This window comes from Castanea sativa, chromosome 1 (genome assembly GCF_040712315.1).
Source record: "Castanea sativa cultivar Marrone di Chiusa Pesio chromosome 1, ASM4071231v1".
Taxonomy (NCBI): Eukaryota; Viridiplantae; Streptophyta; class Magnoliopsida; order Fagales; family Fagaceae; genus Castanea; species Castanea sativa.
In genome coordinates this window covers 47,975,920-47,999,096 of record NC_134013.1, presented here as the reverse complement: position 1 = coordinate 47,999,096, position 23,177 = coordinate 47,975,920, and the positions used below count along the sequence as shown (strand labels likewise).

The 23,177-nt window shown below is 36.1% G+C and overlaps 1 protein-coding gene and 1 long non-coding RNA gene across 3 annotated transcripts; both read left to right on the top strand.

Annotated features, from left to right (window-relative positions):
• The first annotated feature begins 369 nt into the window (after window positions 1-369).
• LOC142635778 (uncharacterized) lies at window positions 370-4,456 on the top strand. Its single transcript, XR_012844214.1, has 2 exons — window positions 370-796; window positions 3,850-4,456. It is a non-coding gene; the product is annotated as an uncharacterized LOC142635778 (long non-coding RNA).
• Window positions 4,457-18,960: 14,504 nt separating this feature from the next.
• On the top strand, window positions 18,961-22,973 carry LOC142609400 (uncharacterized). 2 transcript variants are annotated; one of them, XM_075780984.1, is made up of 7 exons: window positions 18,961-19,324; window positions 20,509-20,606; window positions 20,685-20,771; window positions 20,846-21,014; window positions 21,104-21,607; window positions 22,307-22,394; window positions 22,715-22,973. In XM_075780984.1, the coding sequence occupies exons 1-6, from the start codon at window positions 19,175-19,177 to the stop codon at window positions 22,331-22,333; spliced, it is 1,035 nt and encodes a 344-aa protein (XP_075637099.1). In that variant the 5' UTR covers window positions 18,961-19,174; the 3' UTR covers window positions 22,334-22,394; window positions 22,715-22,973. The 2 variants fall into 2 exon arrangements, with proteins under 2 accessions (XP_075637099.1, XP_075637107.1); XM_075780992.1 differs by lacking the exon at window positions 20,509-20,606 and having other exon boundaries at window positions 19,104-19,324.
• The last annotated feature ends 204 nt before the right edge of the window (window positions 22,974-23,177 follow it).

The following is a 23,177-nucleotide window of genomic DNA, read 5'->3' as shown; positions in this document are numbered from 1 at the left end:
GAGTGAGGTAGAGACATGCTAATGACAGGCGCAGCTGGATAAAGAGTCTCAAGACAGGAGAGAGCTTGAAAAGTAAGAAGTGAAAAGTGGAAACTAAAGACAGGAAAAGAGAGGTTCGGATTTTTTTATTTTTAGTTTAATTTGATGTTTTTATTTTGCGTGCAAGTCTCCTACTAAATGCAAGTCAGCTGTATACAACCTGCCTAGAAACTAATGAGATGAAAAAAATAATAATTTTTGGAGATAGGGGGTAGATTTTCTACCAATGAGAGGAAGACATGTGCTGGAAAAATTTTTAAACCTTATCACTTTACCTTAAAACCAGTGAGGGCTGAAAAATATATAATATTTGGAAGATAAGGTGGTAGATTCTCCACCAATGAGAGGAAGACACATGGGGGGAGAGAAATTCAAAAAACATTTCAAATGCATTTTGGGTGGGTCAGTTTATACAGGTCTCTGATTCTTCAACCCATCACCCGAACCAAAATTTCAGTTTTCAGAGAAAGTAGACCCGTATCCGACCGACAAGGCCATTTGGATCCACCCGCTGGGTTTCGGTTCGGTCAGATTCGGTTGGTTTGACCGAGTCTCTAGCCCGTTGGACAGCTCTACTTTTCATCCTGGACGACCCTTCTGGTCTTAAACAACCCTTTTGGTCCTAGACGGACCCTTCTGGTCTTAGACGACCTTTTCAAAGGCACTTATAAACTAAACCTTCGTTATGACCCTGGACGTACAATATTCTGAGTGGATGATCTTTCCTTGGACGACTTGATGGACGAATTGGAGATAGGTTAGTTTTTTGTTCACTATCAGTCATAAATGTATTTTGTTTTAGAACTAAAGAAAAATAAAAAGAAGCATTCTAATAGATTATTTATGAAGTTAGCTATTTTTTTTATTTTGCCTTAGAACTCATAATTTGTAGGTTTTTTCTATTATTTTGTGCAATATGAGCCATAGTGATAAAAATAAAATTCAATGATGATTTCAAAGTATTTTCCACTTTTTTATTTAAAGGATATGAAATCCTAACTAAAGACAATTAAATTTTGATAATTTGATGTGTTTATAGCCAATTTCTCTTTGTTTAATCATGTTCTCTTTATGTTGATGCTTATAAATGATTTCATTAATTTCATTGAGATACTGAATTGGTTTACGATTGATGTCTCCATATTTGGTTGTGAGAATAGAGTGGTGTGTTTGGGAGGTTGCTTAAATTTATGTAATTTTAGGATATAAAAGTATTTTATACTTTTAATTCTTATTTAAAAATTTCAAAATCATTTAATCAGTTTTAAAAAATAAAATCTACTTTCAACTGTAAATGTTATAATATGTTGTAGTCTTATAGTGTTATAATTTTTTTTTAAATAAAATTTGAATTAAGAAAATCAAGTTTCAAAGTATTCAACAATGTTGTAGGCAAACATAAATATTATACAACAAAATAAGTATTTTATGTAAGTCTTAATATACATAAAAATGATTTTAAATGAAATTGTAAAATAGTTCACGCATCATGCAAGAAGTCATTTAGTTGTAATTAAAAAGGACAAAATACTAAATGACATTATTTTTCTCTACAAGTATTTCTCCCAAATTGGGAGGATAATATTTGGTGGCTTGAGTGGAAAATCCCCACCCATACCATTTTCCTTCGATTGCGTATTTTCTTAGACCAAAACAATGGAAAACATTTATCTCTCCTCCATTGTTCTTCCCTTTTTTATCTCTCCATCTTCACTTGAACTGGACATAGCCCTAAGCTTCTCACAAGATCTTCAAGGTACGTAAAAAAATACTAGCAAAGTCTGGTCCTCAAACATGAGAAGTCACACGGTAATGAAGCATGACACCCCAAGATCTCACATGACCACCATGGTTAGAGCATCCACACCAGTTGATGAATACTCTTCTATAATACAAAAATTCCTCCATTTTACACATTTTGGCCAAAAAAACACCCACATCAGTGGGTGTAAAGCTGTGCAAAATTGTGAAAATTCATCCACGAGCTACAATAACCGTGTAAATATACACGGCTACTATAGCTCGTTCATTCATTATTTTATCAATTTTCAGTTCGCTCGTTTTTTTCTCTCTCTTCTCCATGCTCAACAAACTCAGTAACATCTCTCCTCATCTTCTTCTTTTTCCTCAGATGCACACAAACACACCCACACACAAACACATCTACACAGACAAATCAACACAGAGATACACTTGCTCAAAAAAAAAAAAAAACAGAGATACACAAACACAGATTGGTGCTTGATTGGAACGATCGGTGCTTGACTGGATCGGAGCTCGTGGGGCTTGCCTGATCGAAGCTAGGGAGATCTGACCAAGACGGGTCTTGCCTTATCGGAGCCTGATCGAAGCTAGGGAGATCTCAGATCTAATCAGTGCTCGTCAATTGGGGGTGGGAGATCGGTGCTCGTCGGTTGGGGGTGTGAGATCGGTGCTCGTCGGTTGGGGGTGGGAGGCGAAGGGTCGGTGGTGGAGGAGAGAGGGAGGGGCGAAGGAAAGAGGGAGGTCGAATCAGTGGAGGGCTGAGGCGGCAAGCTGGATCGGCGGCGATGGCAGGCTGGGTGAGGCGGCTGTGAGGGAGAAAGTGAGGGAAGGAGAGAACGGGTGAGACTTGAGAGAGCTGAAAAAGTAAGAATGGAAAGGAACCGGTGAGAATAAGTATTAATAAATAATAATAATAAAATAATAAATAATATTATTTAATTAGAATAGATGTGTAAAATAGATGAACTGATGTGGATGTTTTGGAAATTTAGTAGTGTAAAATAGAAAAAGTAAGTTTCTAATGTAAAATAAACGAAAAATTTTAAACGGACTGATGTGGTTGCTCTTATATTAGCAAGTCCAAACTATCACTCATTGGTCTCTCTCTTCTCTCTAGGTTGGGCTTTTGCCCAATAATCTACACATTCCAAAATATTGGACACATACTCATCATGACACGAAACGGCCTTCATAGCCCATTGTCTCCTTCATGGAATGGTCTTGAAAGCCCAAGTTTTTCACCACATGGATCAGGCTTGAGGCCCACAAGTATTTTTGATAAAAACACAAGAGTCTCGACTACATGGAATGAGCTTACAAGTCCACAATCTCTTGTTTCATGAATTGGGTTCAAAGCCCAAACGCATATACTACACGGATCGAACTTGGAGTTCATGGCGTTTTTTACCAAAGCCCAAGGCCCCATGTCTACACTAAGTGGGCCATCGAAGCAAACTTTACTTTAAAAACCATTTGGGCACGTAAAACTAATTGGGTTGCACGGCCCAGGCTCTAGCACTAACCTAAAAGAGAGCCAAGGCAACGACAGCTCACAAGCACAAAGTAAGAAAGAATGCAAAACAAACAACAAAATAGAAAAGAAATGAAGGAGTTGATGCCATGGGAGTAAGACACGTGTCCAAGGGATTCAAAATCTCTTTATCTTGGTAAATGCTTGCGGACAGCACATTTTGTAACGCATAATTTGATCTGTTAGATGATCAATAAAATAATTCCAAAATACATAAAGAGTTTACAACAATCAAAATGCTACGGAGAATGCAACAAACATAACTTTCATCCGCCAAATCTCCTATTTATCTATATAAGGATATGTCTGTCGGGCTAAAATAATACCCTTTAAGAGAAATTTCATTTCTATTGTTCTTTTTTTAGTTAATCTATATATTGTTCTTCTTCTTTTCCTTCAATCTATAAACGTCTCACATAACTTTCATCCGCCAACTTTGTATTAGCTAAAATCATACTACATGTTTAATGTCTATTTTTGTGCAAAGATTTGTATGTAATGTTTCTTATTGGCAGATTTATGGACACTGAGAACATGCTCTATTAACTTGAACTCACATGTCTATAACAAAAACTACTCAAAGAAGAGATAAACCCGTGCATCGCACGGGTTAGCGACTAGTTATATTGAATAATCAAATAATGACTTCCATATATTACCCTTTAAATTGGAGAATGGATGTTGATCATTTCCTATATGTGAGGGAGAAGAAAAAGGACTGCCTTCCCAATCTGTTTGTGAAGAGATAGACAATTGATCTTCACTTCTAATGGCTGGTGTTCTTAGATGATTCCGGCAATCACTTTTTCCTTGTGAAAATGCCCTAAGTGGTGACTTTTACATGCTTTGTTCTCTCGTAGAAGACATACTTGAAGGCTATATGGATAGCATTTTGATTCTCACGTAACATGTCCATGGAGTTCTCTATGATCGAAATCCCAATTTAAGTCAAAAGAGATCTAACTCATACAAGTTCCCTAGAATCTCTAGATTGTAACTAGGAAACTAAGCCACGTACTTTTCTTAAATTATATCTAAGACCAAAGCCATGTAATTTTTTGGTTACTTTTCAAGAGATGTACATTAAATTTCAATTCATCAATAAATATTGTATCTTTTCAATTTTTAGTTTCTTTCTTTTTTTCAATAAAATAAGTAGCGGCTCTATTATAAAACTCTTGACCTAGAAGGGATGATAGCATCAGTTGAACATCAATTGCACTCATGAAAGACACCAACACAACTCCACCCGTTTACATGTTATGATATTGGATTGAGTGTAAGGTTAACCATGTATTTATAAGCTCTTAAGAACCTTTCTATTGTAAAAGGGTTTTCAAGTGTGAGTTTTACCCATAAGTTTGTATTATTTGGTATTAGGGTCAATCACCGCATCAAGTAATCAAACATAACTCATTGAGTATGGGATCAAATGAATTACGGATTTGTAGTCAGGTCTCGAAGGAAGCAACCTATAGAGGCTAGATTAAAATGTCTTACTGAGTTACTAAATAACTAATAGGTGAGTAGAACCGCGCGCGCACACACACACACACACACAAAAAGAGGCTCTATCGGGTAAGTGTCGATAGAGTGGGCTGTCGTGGACGTCAATTACAGAGTGTAGTGGTATATTATGATCTTGGATTAAGTGTAAACTTATGGTTAAGTTTATAAGCTAGGTTATGATCTTGGATTAAGTGTGAACTTATGGTGAAGTTTATAAGCCCTTGGGTACTCTCCATTTGCAAGCCATTTCAATGGTGAGTTCTACCCATGAGTTTGTATCATCTCATGAGTTTGGCCTAACTAGAGAACAAGTTGAGCCAGAGGCATGGTCTCTCACACATATTTAGAGTTATATTTTCCAACCCACTATATAACAATTTATTACTACTCATGTATATTATTTCAACAAATCACATGATTAATTAAAAAAATAATGTGACTAAAATTACAATTGGATAGTCTTTTTAATTGTCATATAATGGGTTGGATCAAACTAGTTTCAAACATATTTGAAACCAAATCTTTTAATGATATAATTCCATTTATAAATTTTATAATACATGATTCATTTAAAAAAAGTATGTGATTAAAAATTTCAAATAACAAATTGATAGTCTTATTAATCAACGTATAGTAAGTTGGATCAAAATAGTTCCAAATATGTCTGAAGTTAATAGTTTTCCTAAAATAGCAACTAGTAACTATATATCTATAAAGAGAGAGAGAGAGAGAGTTTAAGTTCTTGGGCACTCTCCCCTTGCAAGTCATTTCAATGGCGAGTTCTCCCCATGAGTTTGTATCATCTCATGAGTTTGGTCTAACTAGAGAACAAGTTGAGCAGGAGGCATGGTCTCTCACACATGTTTAGAGTTATATTTTCCAACCCACTATTTAACAATTTATGACTACTCATGTATATTATTTCAACAAATCACATGATTAATTTAAAAAAAAAAACATGTGACCAAAATTACAATTGGATAGTCTTTTTAATTGTCATATAGGTCAAAATAGTTTCAAACATGTTTGAAACCAAATCTTTTAATGAAATAATTCCATTTATAAATTTTATAATACATGATTCATTTAAAAAAATTATGTGATTAAAAATTTCAAATAACAAATTGATAGTATTATTAATCACCGTATAGTGAGTTGGATCAAGATAATTCCAAATATGTTTGAAGTTAATATTTTTTATAAAATAGCAACCAGTAACTATATATATAGGGTTTCTAGTTACAATATATGCAAGCAAAATCTGGTTTATGTGTCTTGCAATTGATGTGTAAACCGCGTACTGTTCAGTAATCAGTATTGTACATCCGAGTTTGCCTTAGCAAAGAGAGTGCTGAATTGGCCGAATGCTTGGTTTAGCACCACCACTGATATCAATAATCATTATGAATGAACCTCATATTAATAGAATAGAAGAATAGAAAAGGCCATTAACAACACCACATGCTGCAATTTTACAGTCTAGAAAATGGAAAAGAAACCGAAGCCCCAGTACAGTCAAAACAAATGAACTAATATATAAAAATTGAACCTCCCCAGTAACTAAAAATAGCAAAGGGGTTGCAGAGAAAAAACAATTATGACACCCTTGTAATAGTAGTTGTTGGAGCCCCAAAATAGGAGGCGGTATATGGTGTACCCGGCATATATGCCGGGTCACTCACACAGGGGCGGGTCCCACACACTGTGGGGCCCGCCCTTGTGTGAGACACCCGGTATATATGCCGGGTACAAGATATATTTTTCGCCAAAATAGAGGGAAATTATAATTGTATAGAGGAATTAAAAACTGACGTAATTAACAAACTAGTTATATAGAAATTAACGTAGCATGATGACATTTAGACGTGGGGACGGTCTTCAAGCATGAATCTCTTCCAAAACCAATGCTTCTTCCACACACAAGTCATTTCTTTTTTTTTTTGACTTCCACACAAGTCATTTCTTAAATGGGAATATTCTTGGTCTCCGGCAAGAAGAAATAGACAAAAAGAGTCATGAGTAGCACGAAAAATGCAAAGAAGATGAACAAGCCAAACTTCATGTGACAGAGCATAGTTAGGTATAGTTGGGCCACGATGAAGGTGAAGACCATGTTCACATACTCTGTGGTGCCGATCGAAAAACCAAGAATACCGCAGGACAAAGTACCAACGGAGACCACAGACAGCAAAGCCGAAGAGAACAAGAAAATTCACTAGATCCCTTCTAGACTACAAAAGTTTTCTAGACTCTCAGGGACTACACCAATCAACTTGCTTTCCTCTCCTAATCTTTTGGCTTGTTGAGCTAGCCCATGGGCTATTTTGTTACTATTCTTGCAAATGTATCTAGCCTCTGCATAATGGAAGCCATTCATTCCTTACAAAATACCATGAATTATATGGCCCGCTACTCCCCACACATCTTTATTGCAGATTGCTTGAACTGTTTGCATTGAATCTCCTTCCAGGATGACTTGTTTTAATCCAAGCTCTTGGGCTAGAACAATGCCCTCAGTTTCTTCCACTGCAAATTTACCCGAAAGGGGCATGCTCAAGGCTGCAACAACTTGATTGTTCCAGTCTCGAATTATATTCCTATTCCTGAGTGACCTTCCAATACTGGTACTGCACCATCTAGATTTATGAGATAAACATCTTTTGGAGAAGGTTTCCAGGCCCTATCCCTTGTCCCTTTTGGCTTTATTAATTGATTATTTGCCTCTTTGAAGTCTTCTATCAGTCGGATAGCTAATCTCCAGACTTGATCAACTGCTATACCACTATCCTCATTCACTACCTGATTTCTATTATACCAAATTGACCAAGCCACCCCAAAGAACCTCTCCAAGTCACTTTGAGATCCTTGGCTCATTAAGTTTAGAGCCAAATCAGTAACATCCAAGCTGCAATCAAGAATTTTGATAGGGCAGTCAATCCATTTAGCCCACACTGCCATAGCAAAATCACATTTTAGAATGGCATGCTCAACTATCTCAAGGTCTTTTTTGCAGATAGGGCATATGACATCAGTTTGGATTCCTCTTTTGAACAAATTGGTCAATGTGAGGATTGTATTCATACATAATCTCCAAGCAAATATTCTAATTTTTTCCGGAATATTCAAATGCCACATCCTCTTCCATAGTGGAGAACACACATCACCCAGTGAGGATTTGCCATGGTCCTCTTTTTCTAAAAGCCTTCTAGCCACATAATAAGCACTTTTCACTAAAAAGGACCCTTTTTTATTGCCCATCCAAGTTATTGAGTCCTTAGGAAGATGATAAATAATGGGAATATTGAGTATAGTTTCCACCTCAAAAGGTAGGAAAATATTTTCCAGTCTATCCATCCTCCATCTTTTTGTGTCCGCATCTATAAGTGCAAATACCATGGGAAAATCTCCAAAATCTTTTGGTGGGGAAACAACCTTGTAGGTTGTAGGAGTTGGCAACCATTTGCCATCCCATATATGAACTAATTTCCCATTTCCAACTCTTCACCTTGTACCTTGTCTAAGGACTTCTAGACTTTGATGTATGCTTCTCCAGGCATAGGATGGGTTGCTCCTTATTTTTGCACTCAAGACATCACTATTAGGGAAGTACTTTGCTTTGTACAGACAGGCCATGAGTGAGGATGGTTCTGCTAACATTCGCCACCCTTGTTTTGCCAACATCACAAGGTTGAAAGCGTGGAGATCCCTAAAACCCATACCACCTTCCCATTTTGATTTGCACATCTTTAACCATCCAACCCATGCAATCTTAGACTCTTGTTGTCTTTCTCCCACCAAAAGTTTCTCATCATTCTTTCAATGTCTTCACCTAACCCCTTCAGGAGTAAAAAACATCCCATTGTATATGTTGGTACTGCCTAGGCTACTACTTTTATCAAAATTTCCATTCTACCTATGGATAGCGTTTTTTCTTTCCATCCTATTAGATTCTTTCCCACCCTCTCCTTTACTTCATTGAAAACTTGTTTCTTTAATCTACCAATTAAGGATGGGAGCCCAAGTTATTTTTTTGGTTGGGCATCTAGCATTGGGCCAAGTATTTCCTTCACTTCACTTCTTGTTCTTTCATCTGCATCCTAACTGAAAAAGACAAATGACTTGTCTGTGTTTTTTGACTCAACGCCTCTTCATACTTCTGAAGGATGTTTACTAACTCCCTACTTTCCATTCCTGATGCTTTGCAGTATCAGATGCTGTCATCAGCAAACAGTAGGTGGGTTATTCTTGGGCTGCCTCTGTATATAGAAATTCCAGATAGCTTTTTGTTCCTAGCTGCCTCCATTATCAAACATGTAAAACCTTCATAACAAAGGAGGAATAAGTATGAAGAGATGGGGTCTCCTTGATGCAAACCCCTTGTAGGGGTTATACAACCATAAGCAACCCCATTGATAAGTACAGAATAAGAGACAATAGATATGCACTTCATGATTAAATTAATCAATTTTTCATCAAAGCCTATTTTCTTCAAATTTTCTCTAGAAAGCCCCACTCAACACGATCATAAGCTTTGCTCATGTCAATTTTTACTGCCATGTAGTTGTCCTTCCCTTTCTTTCTTTTCTTTAAATAGTGCATTTTTTCAAAAATTACAAGAACATTATTAGTTATAAGTCTGTCAGGAACAAAAGCACTTTGATTTTCTGAAATAATGGTGGATAGAATTGGTTTTAGCCTATTAGCAAGAACCTTGGATATTATCTTACATGAAACATTACATAGGCTAATAGGTCGAAAATCACTCATTTTGGTTGGGTTTTTATTTTGGGGATAAAGGCTATATTTATTTGATTCAGGTCTGCCATTGGTGCATTTGAGTTAAGGATATTAAGGATTGTTTTAGACACATCATCTCCTATGATATCTGTGGGCGCAATGGAAGAGAAAGGAGTCGCCACCTAGTTATATGATCTAGGAACCATGAATATAGCGTCCTTTCGAGGAAGGACCTTTGATCTTACTACCAGAATTTAGGTTCGGAGTTTAGGTACGCTCTTGGGAAGGTGTTAGGCACCCAAAATCGCCCAACCCTAAGGTTGGCCTTCCATCATTGTGTCTTATGTCTTAACCCTATTAAAAATCATTAAATACTTGCATTCTAAACTCACACACACACACTAACATGCATCTAACAAACAAACATGGCACCTTTAACCCTAAACAAGCATACTTATCTATCCACAAAACAAAAGAGAGCCAAACACACAAAAGAAAACCCTAACATTCATCTAACATGCTTCCATCATTGTGTCTTATATCTTAACCATATTAAAAACCATTAAATACTTGCATTCTAAACTCACACACACACACACACACTAGCATACATCTAACAAACAAACATGGCACCTTTAACCCTAAACATGCATACTTATCTATCCACAAGACAAAAGAGAGCCAAACACACAAAAGAAAACCCTAACATTCATCTAACATGCTTCCATCATTGTGTCTTATATCTTAACCATATTAAAAACCATTAAATACTTGCATTCTAAACTCACACACACACACACACACACACACACACACTAGCATACATCTAACAAACAAACATGGCACCTTTAACCCTAAACATGCATACTTATCTATCCACAAGACAAAAGAGAGCCAAACACACAAAAGAAAACCCTAACATTCATCTAACATGCTTCAATATACATTTGAACAAAGCAGTAGCCCCAAACGTGGTAGCTAGCATATCATTAAACAAAACAAAAACATTAACATATTAGAACCCTAATCATACATCTAAAAACCCTAAAACAAATGCATGGACATTGCTAATGCATGACTTACCATTTACTTACCCCTCAGTAACACAACACCTATGGCATCAGTGCATGAACATGTGAATGAATGGCATAACATTAAAACTAAGAAAAACCTAACCTAAACCCTAATCTAGACATGTGATAACAAATAAACATGTTAAAAGGTAAATAGATAGTTATAGGGCTTGAAAACATGTGAAAAGAAGGCTATGCAGACAAACATGTGAAGGCAGAATCAAAACAAACAAAAATTAGGGCTTCTGGGTAACGACATAACACAAGCTAGAACAGGTCTGCATACGCAGGCTAGATCATGCATACGCAAATCCTTACCCAGAAGACCTAATTTACACAGAAATAAAGCAGAAGCAAAATAAAACACAAAACATGAAATCTAGCAACCTAACATGCTTAAAGATATAGGGAAAACCTAAAACTAACCTAAACAAACATATATAAACATAAACTAAATAGATAAATAGATCAAAACAAGCAGAAAATAAAAAGAAAAGCGTTAAAGTATACCTTAAAGCAAAAGCTCCTAGGCTTGATTTTTTACTGTTCTCTTCGGTCAAATCTATCACAATTCAATAAAATAGTTATTAGTAATCTTAAATTCGAAGGATTAGGGCCAAAAAAGGTCATAATCAAATAAAAATGACTTAAGGGTGTTTTGTGAAAAACTCCCTTTTGATTCATTATTTTCTAGTGAATTTTAGATTTTTCCCATGGGATTTATGTGTATTTTGAAATTGTACCATGTAAGGCTTTTTATAGTAGAAAAAAAATGGGGTTTGAAGCGGCTCCCAGACGATGTGTGATTCATTCCAAACCTCAGCCATTATTGCAGAAAATTTGCCTTTCTATGCTTCTGAAACCCTAGCTACGTACACGAGAACGTGCCTGCATACGCATGCATTAGCTCATGTATGCAGGCTGAGGGCCACTTTGGTCAAATTATTTCCAAAAATAGATTTTTTTTTTCTCTTTAAAAATGTTATATTTTCCATTTCAATGCTCCTCAAGTCAATTCAATATTTGATTGGGCTCTAAACTAGCCTTGGGCCTCAGAGTTCGCGCATCATTGAGGTGTTGAAAAAACTGGTTTTGTATCTCATACAAAACATATAGCGGAAGCAACAAATAAGGATCTATTTCATTCATGATGATAACGTGCACTATGTAAATTTCAAAATTTAAGAACAAGATAGCGTACCTTGATGTGGAGAAATTCAAAACAAAAATTAGAAGCACTTGGGAACACTTTTAATCTTCACACCAATTCCACTTTACGCCCAAGATGTGTGGTCTCTCAATCAGTTTTCAAATGGAGAATGAAAGTGTCTCACTTTCACATACACACCATTTCTTATATCACTAATAAAAATTATGTATATTTCTCCCTTTATAACTAACTGATTATCTAATTGGGCTGGCCTATTGGGTCTTTCCAATTGGGCTTTAGTGTGTGGCTTGGAGTAGGACCAAAATGGACCAATAAAACACTAGCTCCAATGGGCCTTGGGCTTTTCTGTCAACTCTTGACAAATCCAAAATTACCATTAATTATATTTAATACCACTATATAAATATAATTGCACTATAGGCCTTATTAATAAATTATATCCCAAGACTTTATTGTACATGCAACCCCTTCATAAAATATTCGTAATAATACAAAGTCATAAAAGTAGACTTCCACTTTGTTAATTACTACATCTTATCCTTGAGTACTCGGTTTAATCCTTTTAAAGTTATTCATTATATATTTATAAAATTCAATTTCATAAATATATACTTTAGTAATTTCTTACCAAAGTGGTTAGGCCTAACACTCTAAATAACTGAACCCATTAAACTTATCTCATGGGAATATTTTATATCTCCGTTAAGAGATTATGAATTCCATCTTAAGAATATATGTTCCATCAACACTAAATGTGGCCGCCTAACATACTGAGGTTTTGACCGTTACTTTAGATCTTACTCCTGATATATCAAAGCAACCTACACATCATGATTAGGTCCAATATTCTCTCACGATTAAGAGTTCATGCAAATAGAAGTCGTGAGATTTATTATTCATTTGACAGTCGTTAGGAGAATAATAATGTCACAGCGGTTCAGTTCAATATGTCTTAACTCTTAAAACATATCAACTAGAAGTCTCCACTTCCATGATCAAGACAAATCATCTTAGTTGATACGTTATAGTCTTCGCAGATGAAATACCCAATTTCATCACTAACTATGAACTATAAATTCTGAGTTTACAAAGAACTTGTGATTTACATCTTCTGTGACTTTTCACATAAATCACATACTATGCATCTCATGGATTATATGATAATGTCTCATGTTCATGTTACCATTATTTTAGATAATAATAAAATAATTTTATCAATCACAATATTAAGTCATACATAATGTCATACATAATATCATACATAGCATCATACAATAGGATTTAAGGACACTAATCCTAACATGAGAAATGGGGGCTCGAGTTGTAAGGGGTACAAAATGCGGTGTCTACAATATCCAAGTACTTTGGATAAAAGACAGCAGACATACCGTTGGATCTTAGAACTTTTGTTGGATGCATATTGTGGATGGCTTAGAGAATTTACTCCTTGTGGAATTCTTTTGTAAGGTGCTCATTCATCTCTTCAGTTATTTTTCTTGGTATTAGTTCTAGCACCTCATCATCTCTAGTTAGGGATGAAGTTGTGAATAACTCCTTGAAGTAGTCAATTACTATATTAGCAATGCCCCCATTTCTTCACACCATTTCCTTCTTTGTCCCATAGCCCATTAATTTCATTCTTCTTCTTACACTAGGATGCTTTGTGGTGGAAAAAATTGGGCGTTCCTGCCCCTTTTTGGTACCACTGAACCCTTGATCTTTGATGTCACCTTGTTTCTTCCACATCCAAAAGCTCATTAATTTCCTTGTGAAGCCTATCAATTTCTCCCCATTTCTCCCCTCCTGATTTGCTTGGATTATAGCTTGAAACCTCTTACTTTTTTCTTGAATTTCTCGTGGTATATGGATTAGATCAGACCGATTCCATATTGTTAGTCCAGATGCACAATCTTTTAAACCCTCTACTATCCCATTTGAAGATTGCAAACCATAATGGTTCTTCCACATTTCCTGCTTGATTTCTCCACATTTTTCATATATGGTCCAGGCTACTTCAAAGTGGAATCGTCTCTTTCCACGGATAGGTGGGGCTTATGGTCTGTCAGTAAGAGAGCACAGTGATTCGAAGTTGAATCCACTATGTGATACACCTTTGAATTACAATAGAGCTCCACTCATTCAACTATAGCCAACAACCTATCCAATCTAAGACGAATTCTTTTCCCTTCAGATCTTCGGTTGCACTGGGTGAAATTAGGCCCTTCATACCCCATATCTTGAAAGCCACACACATCAATTGCATTTCTAAATCCCCACATCTGGTTTTGAGATCTTTCAGGGCCTCCACATTTCTTAGTTGCTGACAGGATTTCATTAAAATCTCCCATACACATCCATGGTATCTAGTATTGAGAATTCAAATTTTAAGAAGATTTCAAGACTCTCTTCTCAAGTTTATGTCTGGTTTCCCATAAAACCTAGTTAATCTCCAGTTTTGGTCCATAGATTGATATGTAATAATCACATCAATATAGGATCTCGAAAAGCTTTTTATTTCAACATCCATTTCTCTTATCCATAATAGGGCAATTCCATCACTTTTACCTTCACTAGAAACAATTAAAACATTTGGGAAGCTAATTCTTTCTTTTAATTTTGTCATTCTTCTAACACCTAATTTTGTCTCCAAGAGGAAGACAATCTTAGGATTCCATTGTTGCACTAAATTGCGCAAGGCTCAAACTGTCTGGGGTTCCCAATTTCTCGACAGTTCCAACTTAAGGAATTCATGGCTCTCGATGGTGCTACCTAGCAATCACCGTCGTTAAATTTAAAGAACCTGACTCACCTACACGTGCCCTCTTTTGCATGCCTTCTTCATTTTCTTCATCTGCCTAGAAACTACGCTTTATCCCTACCAAGCTGTCATTGATTTCCATTTCTATTCCATTGCTTTTTGTCTGACCTCAGGCTAGTTTCTTCCACTTTCCTTTCTTGCTTTGGGCCTTTCTACCTCTTTGTTAATACTCTGTTCTCCAATTGGCACTTTTTGGGCTTTTTATTGGACTTGTTACCTCCTCATTTTCTACAATTTTCTTATACCCTTGGCCCACTAGTGGATCCCAAATATTGTTGCTCATTGACTATTCTTGGTCAATACTTCCATTTGGCCCATATCCTTTTTTACCTGCTTCTGCTTTTTTAAAGCCCACCCTTCCTTCTTCTATTTCTCTAGTTTTACTATTTTGAATTTGAATTTGAAATAAAGAGTTTGACAAGTCATTATCATTATCTGACACACCAGAAGAGTTTCCAATAACCTTTTGCTTTTCGAGATTCTTGCTTGTTTCCAAACTCCTTCCATTGCCATTGGATTTTAGATTGTGTACTATGTCAGCATTATCTTCACCGGATCATTCTTTTGACTACCCATCTTATTTCCTCCTTGGGCTCTTAACCAATCACCATACTAAGGAGGTTCGTCTGTTTGCCTTTCTAAGCACGTGCAATGTCAATCATCATGTCCCATTACTCCATAGAGAAAGCAAAATACAGGGAGACTCTCGTAACGGAAATAAACTTGAAATTTCTCCCCTTCCAAGCTAGCCACTACTCCGCACCACCTTAGTGGCTTATCCAACGGGATGTTCAATCAGATTCTCATGAACTTTGCTTCATCTGAAGACCATGATCTCGAATCCACAGCCATAAAACTTCCAATAATGTTGCCTATGTCTCTTCCAATTTTTTCCGACATCATGTCGAATGGTAAACCCCATACTTATAGCCAAAATGGAGAGTTAGTGAAGGAGATGTTATTTGTTGTCATCCCCCTTTCTCACCTTTTGAAAAGCAAAAGATTGTTCTCAAAATTCCATGAACCATTTGTCTCTACCCATTTCATTTGATATTCACTTGGGAATTTGAACTGGTAGGTATCGTTCGCTACATCCACAATCCTCATATCTGAACCTATTTTCCATGCCAATTGCAGCGTGATTTTCAATTCTCGTTGATTTTGCCTTCTGTCCTGCATTAGTCTTCTAACTAGGCTCAAAGCGCACTCTTCGATTAGCTCCATTCTGCCTTTCTTGATATTGAAATTTGTATTTCTTCTTCTCTTGTTAGCTTCATGTGCTTGATTCCTTCTATTAGATTTCGTCCATGATGGTTTGACTTCATTGGACAACTGGCCTCCAACTTAGGATAGAGATAAGAACCTAGCCTTGGCCAACAGTAGAAAGGATTTCTACTATCTGGGAAGAGAGAGCACTCAAGAAGTTTTGAGAGAAAAGACTCATACTTGGGAGAGAAAAGTTTTTGAAATTTTCATTGATTTGTTTGATTTCTTAGCATCTCTTTAATCCTAGTACAAATCAACAATGTTTTTTGGTTGCATGACTCCATACTTTACAGAGGGACTTTTGTGTAAGGCTTTGTTTGTTTCGAGTGGAAAAAAATACGGAAAATATTTTACACCATTCAAAGGGTGGGCCAGAAAACACAGTCAAATTGAAATTTAATTTCAATTAATGGTGAAATAAGGACCTTTGGAGTGTAAAATCTTTTACACTTCTACTTTCTCTACAACCGAATTACACTCTCATTTTTAGCCTCTCACTCACTCTCACCCATCCAAACCAAAAAGAGAGAGGAGACTCACAGAGAGCTTGAACCAGATGAAGGACAGAGCATAGAGAAATTGAACCAGCCGCCGCAACCCACCCATGAGTAGATCAGACCACTGTGACCCACCCAATAACAACCATTGTGACCACCCACCCAACATTCTCACCACCTCAAGCTCGACGCCGTCACTTGAAGTTCGTTGTTGCTACCTTCAAATCCAACCAATGAGATCTTGCCACCACCTTTACCTTTCCCTTTCTCTCAATCTATCTCTCTCTCCCTCTTTTCACGATCAATGTATAGTTTAAGATAGTTTTTTTTTATGTTTTGTTTTTTGTTTCTTTGGTTTATATATTGGGATTTTCTATTATAATATTTGTTTGGAAGCTTAGAAAAATGTAAGAAACTAGTAGAAATTGTGTTTTCTAGAACATTTTCAGGAATACAACCAAACACCTAAAAATATTTTCCTTTCAGAAAAATATTTTTTGAAAAACATTTTACATTGAGCCAAACCCAGCCTAAGTTACAAAATTTTGTCAGGATTAGAATGTGATTAGGCTATCCACGGGTCGATTTTGGCCTTAACTCAAATTCAACCCCTCAGGTTTGGTGGAAGAAGATGAGACCCACCACCAATCGCCAATCACCATAGGTCAAGTGGGATTGGGCTCGGGAAGGTGATCGGTCAGTTTGGTCAAAACTGATGAAGGAGCAATGGTGGGCAGAGAAGACTAGGTCTTCGCCGAATTTGAGCAAGTCTAAGAAAATAAGGTTGGATCTAAGTGAAGGAAGGCCAACCATGGCCGAATCTGAGTGAAGGAGCACCTAACATCGCTGAATCTAGGTATTTTGGCCTTATTTTTAGTGTTTGTCAGTCGGTTTGGTCGAATGGCTTAAGTTTTAGAGGAAGAAACCCACCATTTGACCCATCGATGACAAGTCGTTTTGGTTGGTTTGTACGGGTAGTCGGGTTGCTTGGACAACCTTATATGTGGTGGTTTTGTGCAGGCTAGCTAGAATATGACTAACACGGAACCTCAAAGGGGTCAATCCAATTATGCTATATTTGTTTTGATGAGGAAAATCTCATATGAAAATAGTTTTAGCTTTTTCTTGTATTTGGTAGCATAAAAAAATGAGATAAAGGAAAACTATTTTTAGTCAACAAAAACCCTATAAAAAAACATGACTTATGTTTTAAAGATTTTTTTTCATTAAAATTTTCCAAAAAACAACTCTATCTCATGTCATGCAAAGTGCAATATCTTAGATTCCCTAATAAATTTACCATATAACTACATTAAATTTAATTGTCCTTAAAGAAGATAATATTATTTGTGCTTTATTGGGGTATCCATGGGTTTGGTTCAATTCAGTTGAATCCTCCCCAAGATAGAACTCGACTTAACTGTATCGAGGCTTAACAACCCACATTCTTGCCCTCTAACAACTGATGGAGTACAAGGTGTTGATCAGTAAGCCTTTTGATTTGCGACATTTAGTTTGGTTGAACTTCTTGTTGTCCTTGTCAATGGTGACGTACGGCGAACATCTTGAGATATTCATTGATCAAGTGGAGATCCAATAGAGATCTCATCAAATTGACAAAGATGTTACTTGATCTAGCAAACATCTAGCCAAATTTGGTAAGATTTTAAACAAATCTAGCAATACTTTAAGGGTCCGTCCGTTTGGGTGGAAAATAGGGAGGATTGAAAATAGGGTGGAAAATATTGTTTTCCACTGTTCGTTTGGGGAAGGAAAATAGGAAGAAGAGAAAATTGGGGAGAAAGTTTTCTCTCCGGGCCCACATTTTTTTTCCCTTCTAAATCGAAAGGAAAATCTGGAGAGAAAAGTGTTATGGTAGCACTTTTACAAAAATGCCTCTTCCCACCTTTTTTTTTTTCAACGTTCTCTTCTTTTCTTTTCTTTTTTTCAACTAGACCTGCTGATTTTCAACGTTTTTTTTTTCAACGTGACCTAATCTAATTTTTACATTATAATAATATAAATAATAATAAATTTATATATATGATGCGATAAATTTTATATTATGTAATGAGTACAGATAAATCTATTTCTTACATATTATGTAACAATGATATAATAGTCAATTTATATAAATTACATTTTTCATCCTTCCATTATTCTCTCCAACCAAACAAAAGAGTTTTCCATCCTCCCACTTTCTCATCCCTCCAACTGAACACACAAGAGGAAAAACTAAATATTTTTCATCCTCCCACTTTTTCATCATTCTACAATTTTTCATCTTCCCACTTTTCTACTCCTCCAACCAAACGGATCTTAAATGAATAAAAAATGTAGAGAGATGGAAGACTATGAATGGATCGATTGAAATCAATTTCTTCATATAGGACAACCGCAACTCAACCCAATATCATCACCTTTTTTTTTTTTTTGAACATAACGTTCAAGTTAAATAGCATTCCATAAGGAATAATTTAATTTACGGCATTTAAGTAATTGTATCTGAGTTTTATCTTTTATTAGATATAAAATAATAAGAAGAAATATATGCAAAGTTGAGAAACACATTTTGGCGGCCTCAGTGAGGGCATGAGCCTCCAAAAATTCCAAAGCCCGGGAATTCAAAAAACACAGTGAAAACTCAAAACCCCCCCTCTTCTCTTTTATATACTACTTACTATATGTGTAGTCAACAGAAGACGAAAACGCTTGTTACTGTGTTTTCTTAAAACGACGACCGGAAAACATTTCAGTTATTCTGGGGATATGGGTATGGCCGTTGCTTCTTCAAGCTCAGAAGATAACAAAGTCTCTTCGAAGAATGGGAATTACAAAGCGAAGCGCTCTAAGTGCCCCGGAATCCGGGTTGTCGGCAATCGGGTCTACGATTCCCAGAACGGCAAGACATGTCACCAGGTAATTCCTTTTTTTTTTTTTTTTAAATTCCTAGGATTTTCACAATTTTCTGTTTGGTTCACGAGAGAATGTCACCAGCTCTGAATTATGTTGTTTTTGTTTTTTCTGTTTGTGTTCCTCTGCTTGCGATGTAATTGAAAGAAAAACATGCTTAGTGGCCTTAATTCTTAGACTCTTTGTTTGGAAAACTTACCACTTTCCATTGGGGCTAATGGAATTTAGTAGGCTTTGTAGCATTGATTATATAGAAAATAATTGCAATTGGGATTCCAAATTCCCATTTTTGTTCATTTTGGTTGACAAGAAAATATGTGAGAGTAATAGAATGTGAAGCTTTGTAGCTTCTCGTTAATTTTATTGTTGTTGTTGGTTGTTTTTCGGAAAGAACTAGGAGCTATCACGGGCCGAGTTCGGCTGTGTTTTTCTGTTCTAACCGACAACTTGGGGTTTCAGAAAGTAAGATCCAGTAACTGGCCATCGATGCTGGGGCATTTGACCGACCAGTGTGGTCTTATGATAGGTTGAAACTGGTCGGCACAGGCAGCTGACAGAGAGAGGGGAGAGAGTATGTTCTCTGCTAGTATAGATCGCAGCCTCCCACAGCCAGATCTTGGTCACACGAAGGCCGGAATGGCTTGTTGTGAATAATGACGGCCACCTGCAGTGTGTAACCCGAGTTTTCGGTTGGTTATATTCATTAGTTAAGACCCCCTCCACCTGTTGGACCTATGATAATTGGGTTTCATGCCGTGATATCTGATGCCAACTGACAATGTTGGCAAAATTGACATGAAGGTACGGGTCTGATGTTTGGATTGGTTGAACTTTTTGAGCCAGTTTGCTGAATTTGCAATCTTTGTTACGTTTGGTTGGTGAGAAAACATGGGAACGTGAAAGAAAGTAGAATTATCAAATCTTTGTATTGCATTGTTTCAAAAAAGTTCCATTGAATTCGGCCAAATCCATTTTGTCTGCTTCATAACATTGATTTAGTTCTTGTGTAGGAAATAACCACAATGCAAAACTTTTGATTGGTTATTTAGTTATCATATTGTCTGCTTCACTTTCAAGATTCATTTCTCCAAATTAATGGTTATTTAAGTTGCTGAACTTTCTATTGGTTTAATGTTTAGGGCCAGCTTTACTGATTAAACCTCTTATGTTTTTTGGGTATAATGTTGAAGTGTCGTCAAAAAACGATGGTTTTATCAGTGTCGTGTAAGAACTTGAAAGTGAAGAAGCCTTGTCCCATATATTTCTGTTACAAATGCCTCTTGAACAGGTTAGATTTGATAATAAACGTCTTCTTGTTCTTCTTTTGATGCTATTGGCTAATTTGTTTTGTTTAATATTGACTTAGATATGGAGAGAAAGCAGAAGAGGTGGAAATGTTGGATGACTGGAAATGTCCCAGATGTAGAGGCATTTGCAATTGCAGTTTCTGCATGTAAGTGTTTGGTATGTGAGCTAATCTGTAATTGTTAGTCTTTTGGAGATTCTGATAGATCAATGTTTTTCTAGGAAGAAAAGAGGTCACAAACCCACTGGTCAATTAGTGCAAAAGGCCAGGATTGCTGGATATTCATCTGTTTCAGAAATGCTGAATGTCAAAGTTCGTGACAATTTTGGTAATGAATTGGTTGTTGACAACATGGATATTTCACTGAAAGACCTGGTTGCTTTAAACAAGGTTCGATAGTGTTTTTTTGTAGTACTTTGTTTGCAGCAGAATTTTAGGTTTTGGTGTGTTTGTCTGATGGGATTCATGTTCTGTCACAGGGGCATGAAGTTTTATCACTGAGGATATGGGGGAAGGAAAAATCTGATGAAATAAAGTCAAAGAAATTAAAGTGGGAAGCACTGAAGGAAATATGCAGGGATGTTGGTGCTCACCCAAAGAAGACTAGCCCAAAGAAGCCTAAAATTTCTGAGGAAGTCTCTATAACAAACAGAAAGGATAGCGGTGTCCTCTCTATGAAAGAGAATTCAAAAACACATGTTTCAGATAATTTTTCTTTGAGTCCCATTAAATCAGAAGAGTTAAAAGAAGAAAAGGATGGTGAAACTCTGAAAAATGCAGGAGTTTCATATGCTATGAAGAATGGCGATGCTATGTTGTGTAAAGTTGGGAAGGGTACCATGAATCTTGAGAACAAAGAATTTGAAGTTGACATTCCTTTGCCTCAGGGTGCCAGCTTAATGACAGTAGCTGACATTGATTTACCTCCTGAAGATGTTGAACTTGCATTGCAATTTTTAGAATTTTGTGCCTCATTTGGAAAGGTAAGTTTAATTTCAGTTTTATTAACTATTAGATCAAAATGCAAAATCCTTGAATTTTGTAAAAGATTGTGGTATCTTTGTTTCTATTAGCTTTATTTTAGATTGAGAGTGTGATCATTATTTAATATGGGCGCTTGAATAGTGGCATGGATTGCTATCAAATTTTTGGTAGGGTGGAACTTGATGTCCTTGTATTCCATGTCCAATCTAACATTCACATATTTAAATGCTTCTTTTAACTAAATGTCTTTTTTTCTTTTTTCTTTTTTCTTGTTGATGGCTGAGTTAGTCACTTACCCTGTTGGTCTTCAACCCATGATTTCACTCTCCACATGTTTTTTCACAGTGGACAATGTGCTATTTGAGTTAGAAGTTCATTGGCAAAATAGTATATTACATCGGGTATTTGTTCTCTTAAATATAATTAGGTTCTTGATGTTAAATAGTTTTTTTTTTTTTAAGCTCCAAATTTTTTGATGGATTAGCTATACATGTATCTAGTGAGTTTTGAACTGACAACTTCACCCTTCACCTATTCTTATGGGAGAAGGAAGTGTTAACATTTAAAATGCCCAGATCTTAGATTCTATAAACTATTAACCTTGAATATTGTTCTCACAGTCCATGTAAGCCCATATCTCAATTCTTGAAGCTTTCCAAAACTAATTTATCTAATATTGGTGCCCTTTTCAATTACAGAGCATGCAGCTATTGTTTGACAAATAAAAAAGTGACGGAACTCAAGCTCATGCTGCGATGTTTGGTGCAAAGCGCATGATATCTAAGAGTAAGTTATTTTTGTTTATACAATACTAAGTTATTTACCAAATTGCATTAGCAGGCGTAATTCTTATCTAATGGTGATGTCAATACATTATTAGGTTGTGCTAGATACTGGTATTCTTTTGATTACTGTCTGACATGTGAATGGCTAATGCAATTTGGTAATTGCTTCACTTTGTCGAGTTATGTATGTACCATTATGGACCTGAGTCTCTTTTATACCCACATACACAGTCATGTATCATGTATGTGTATTTTACGTCTACTTATGAGGATGATTTGTTTTCTGAACTATATTTGACATTTCCTTTCACATGTTTATAGGCAAGCAAAGATACTGATGCTATTGGAACAGAGGCTATTTTCTTGGATATTGACGGTTGTGCATTTTTGATATACTGATGAACAGGATATTTAACCTCTAGGTTATAGTTTAGTTTGGACCTTTTTCTAGCACAAATATTGAGAGATGCCAAAATCCAAATGTATACAGAGAGTCAGAATCATCTAAGATTATCAAGATATTTATGTACAACCTATTGTATCACCCAATTGGCAATGACAATTATACATGATTCCAACATTCTACAGATATGGGGACCTAGAATGATTAAGCTATAGGCACAATATTTTTACAACAAAGTCTAAGTGACAAGCTGTTAATGGTAGGTGAAAAAATAATGTCGGTGGTGGGCCCAAATAAAAAACTATAACAACTTAAATTTGTGCCCGTAGCATTACTTCACATGATAAAAATTATTGTCTATGGTGATAAACAAAAACCAGC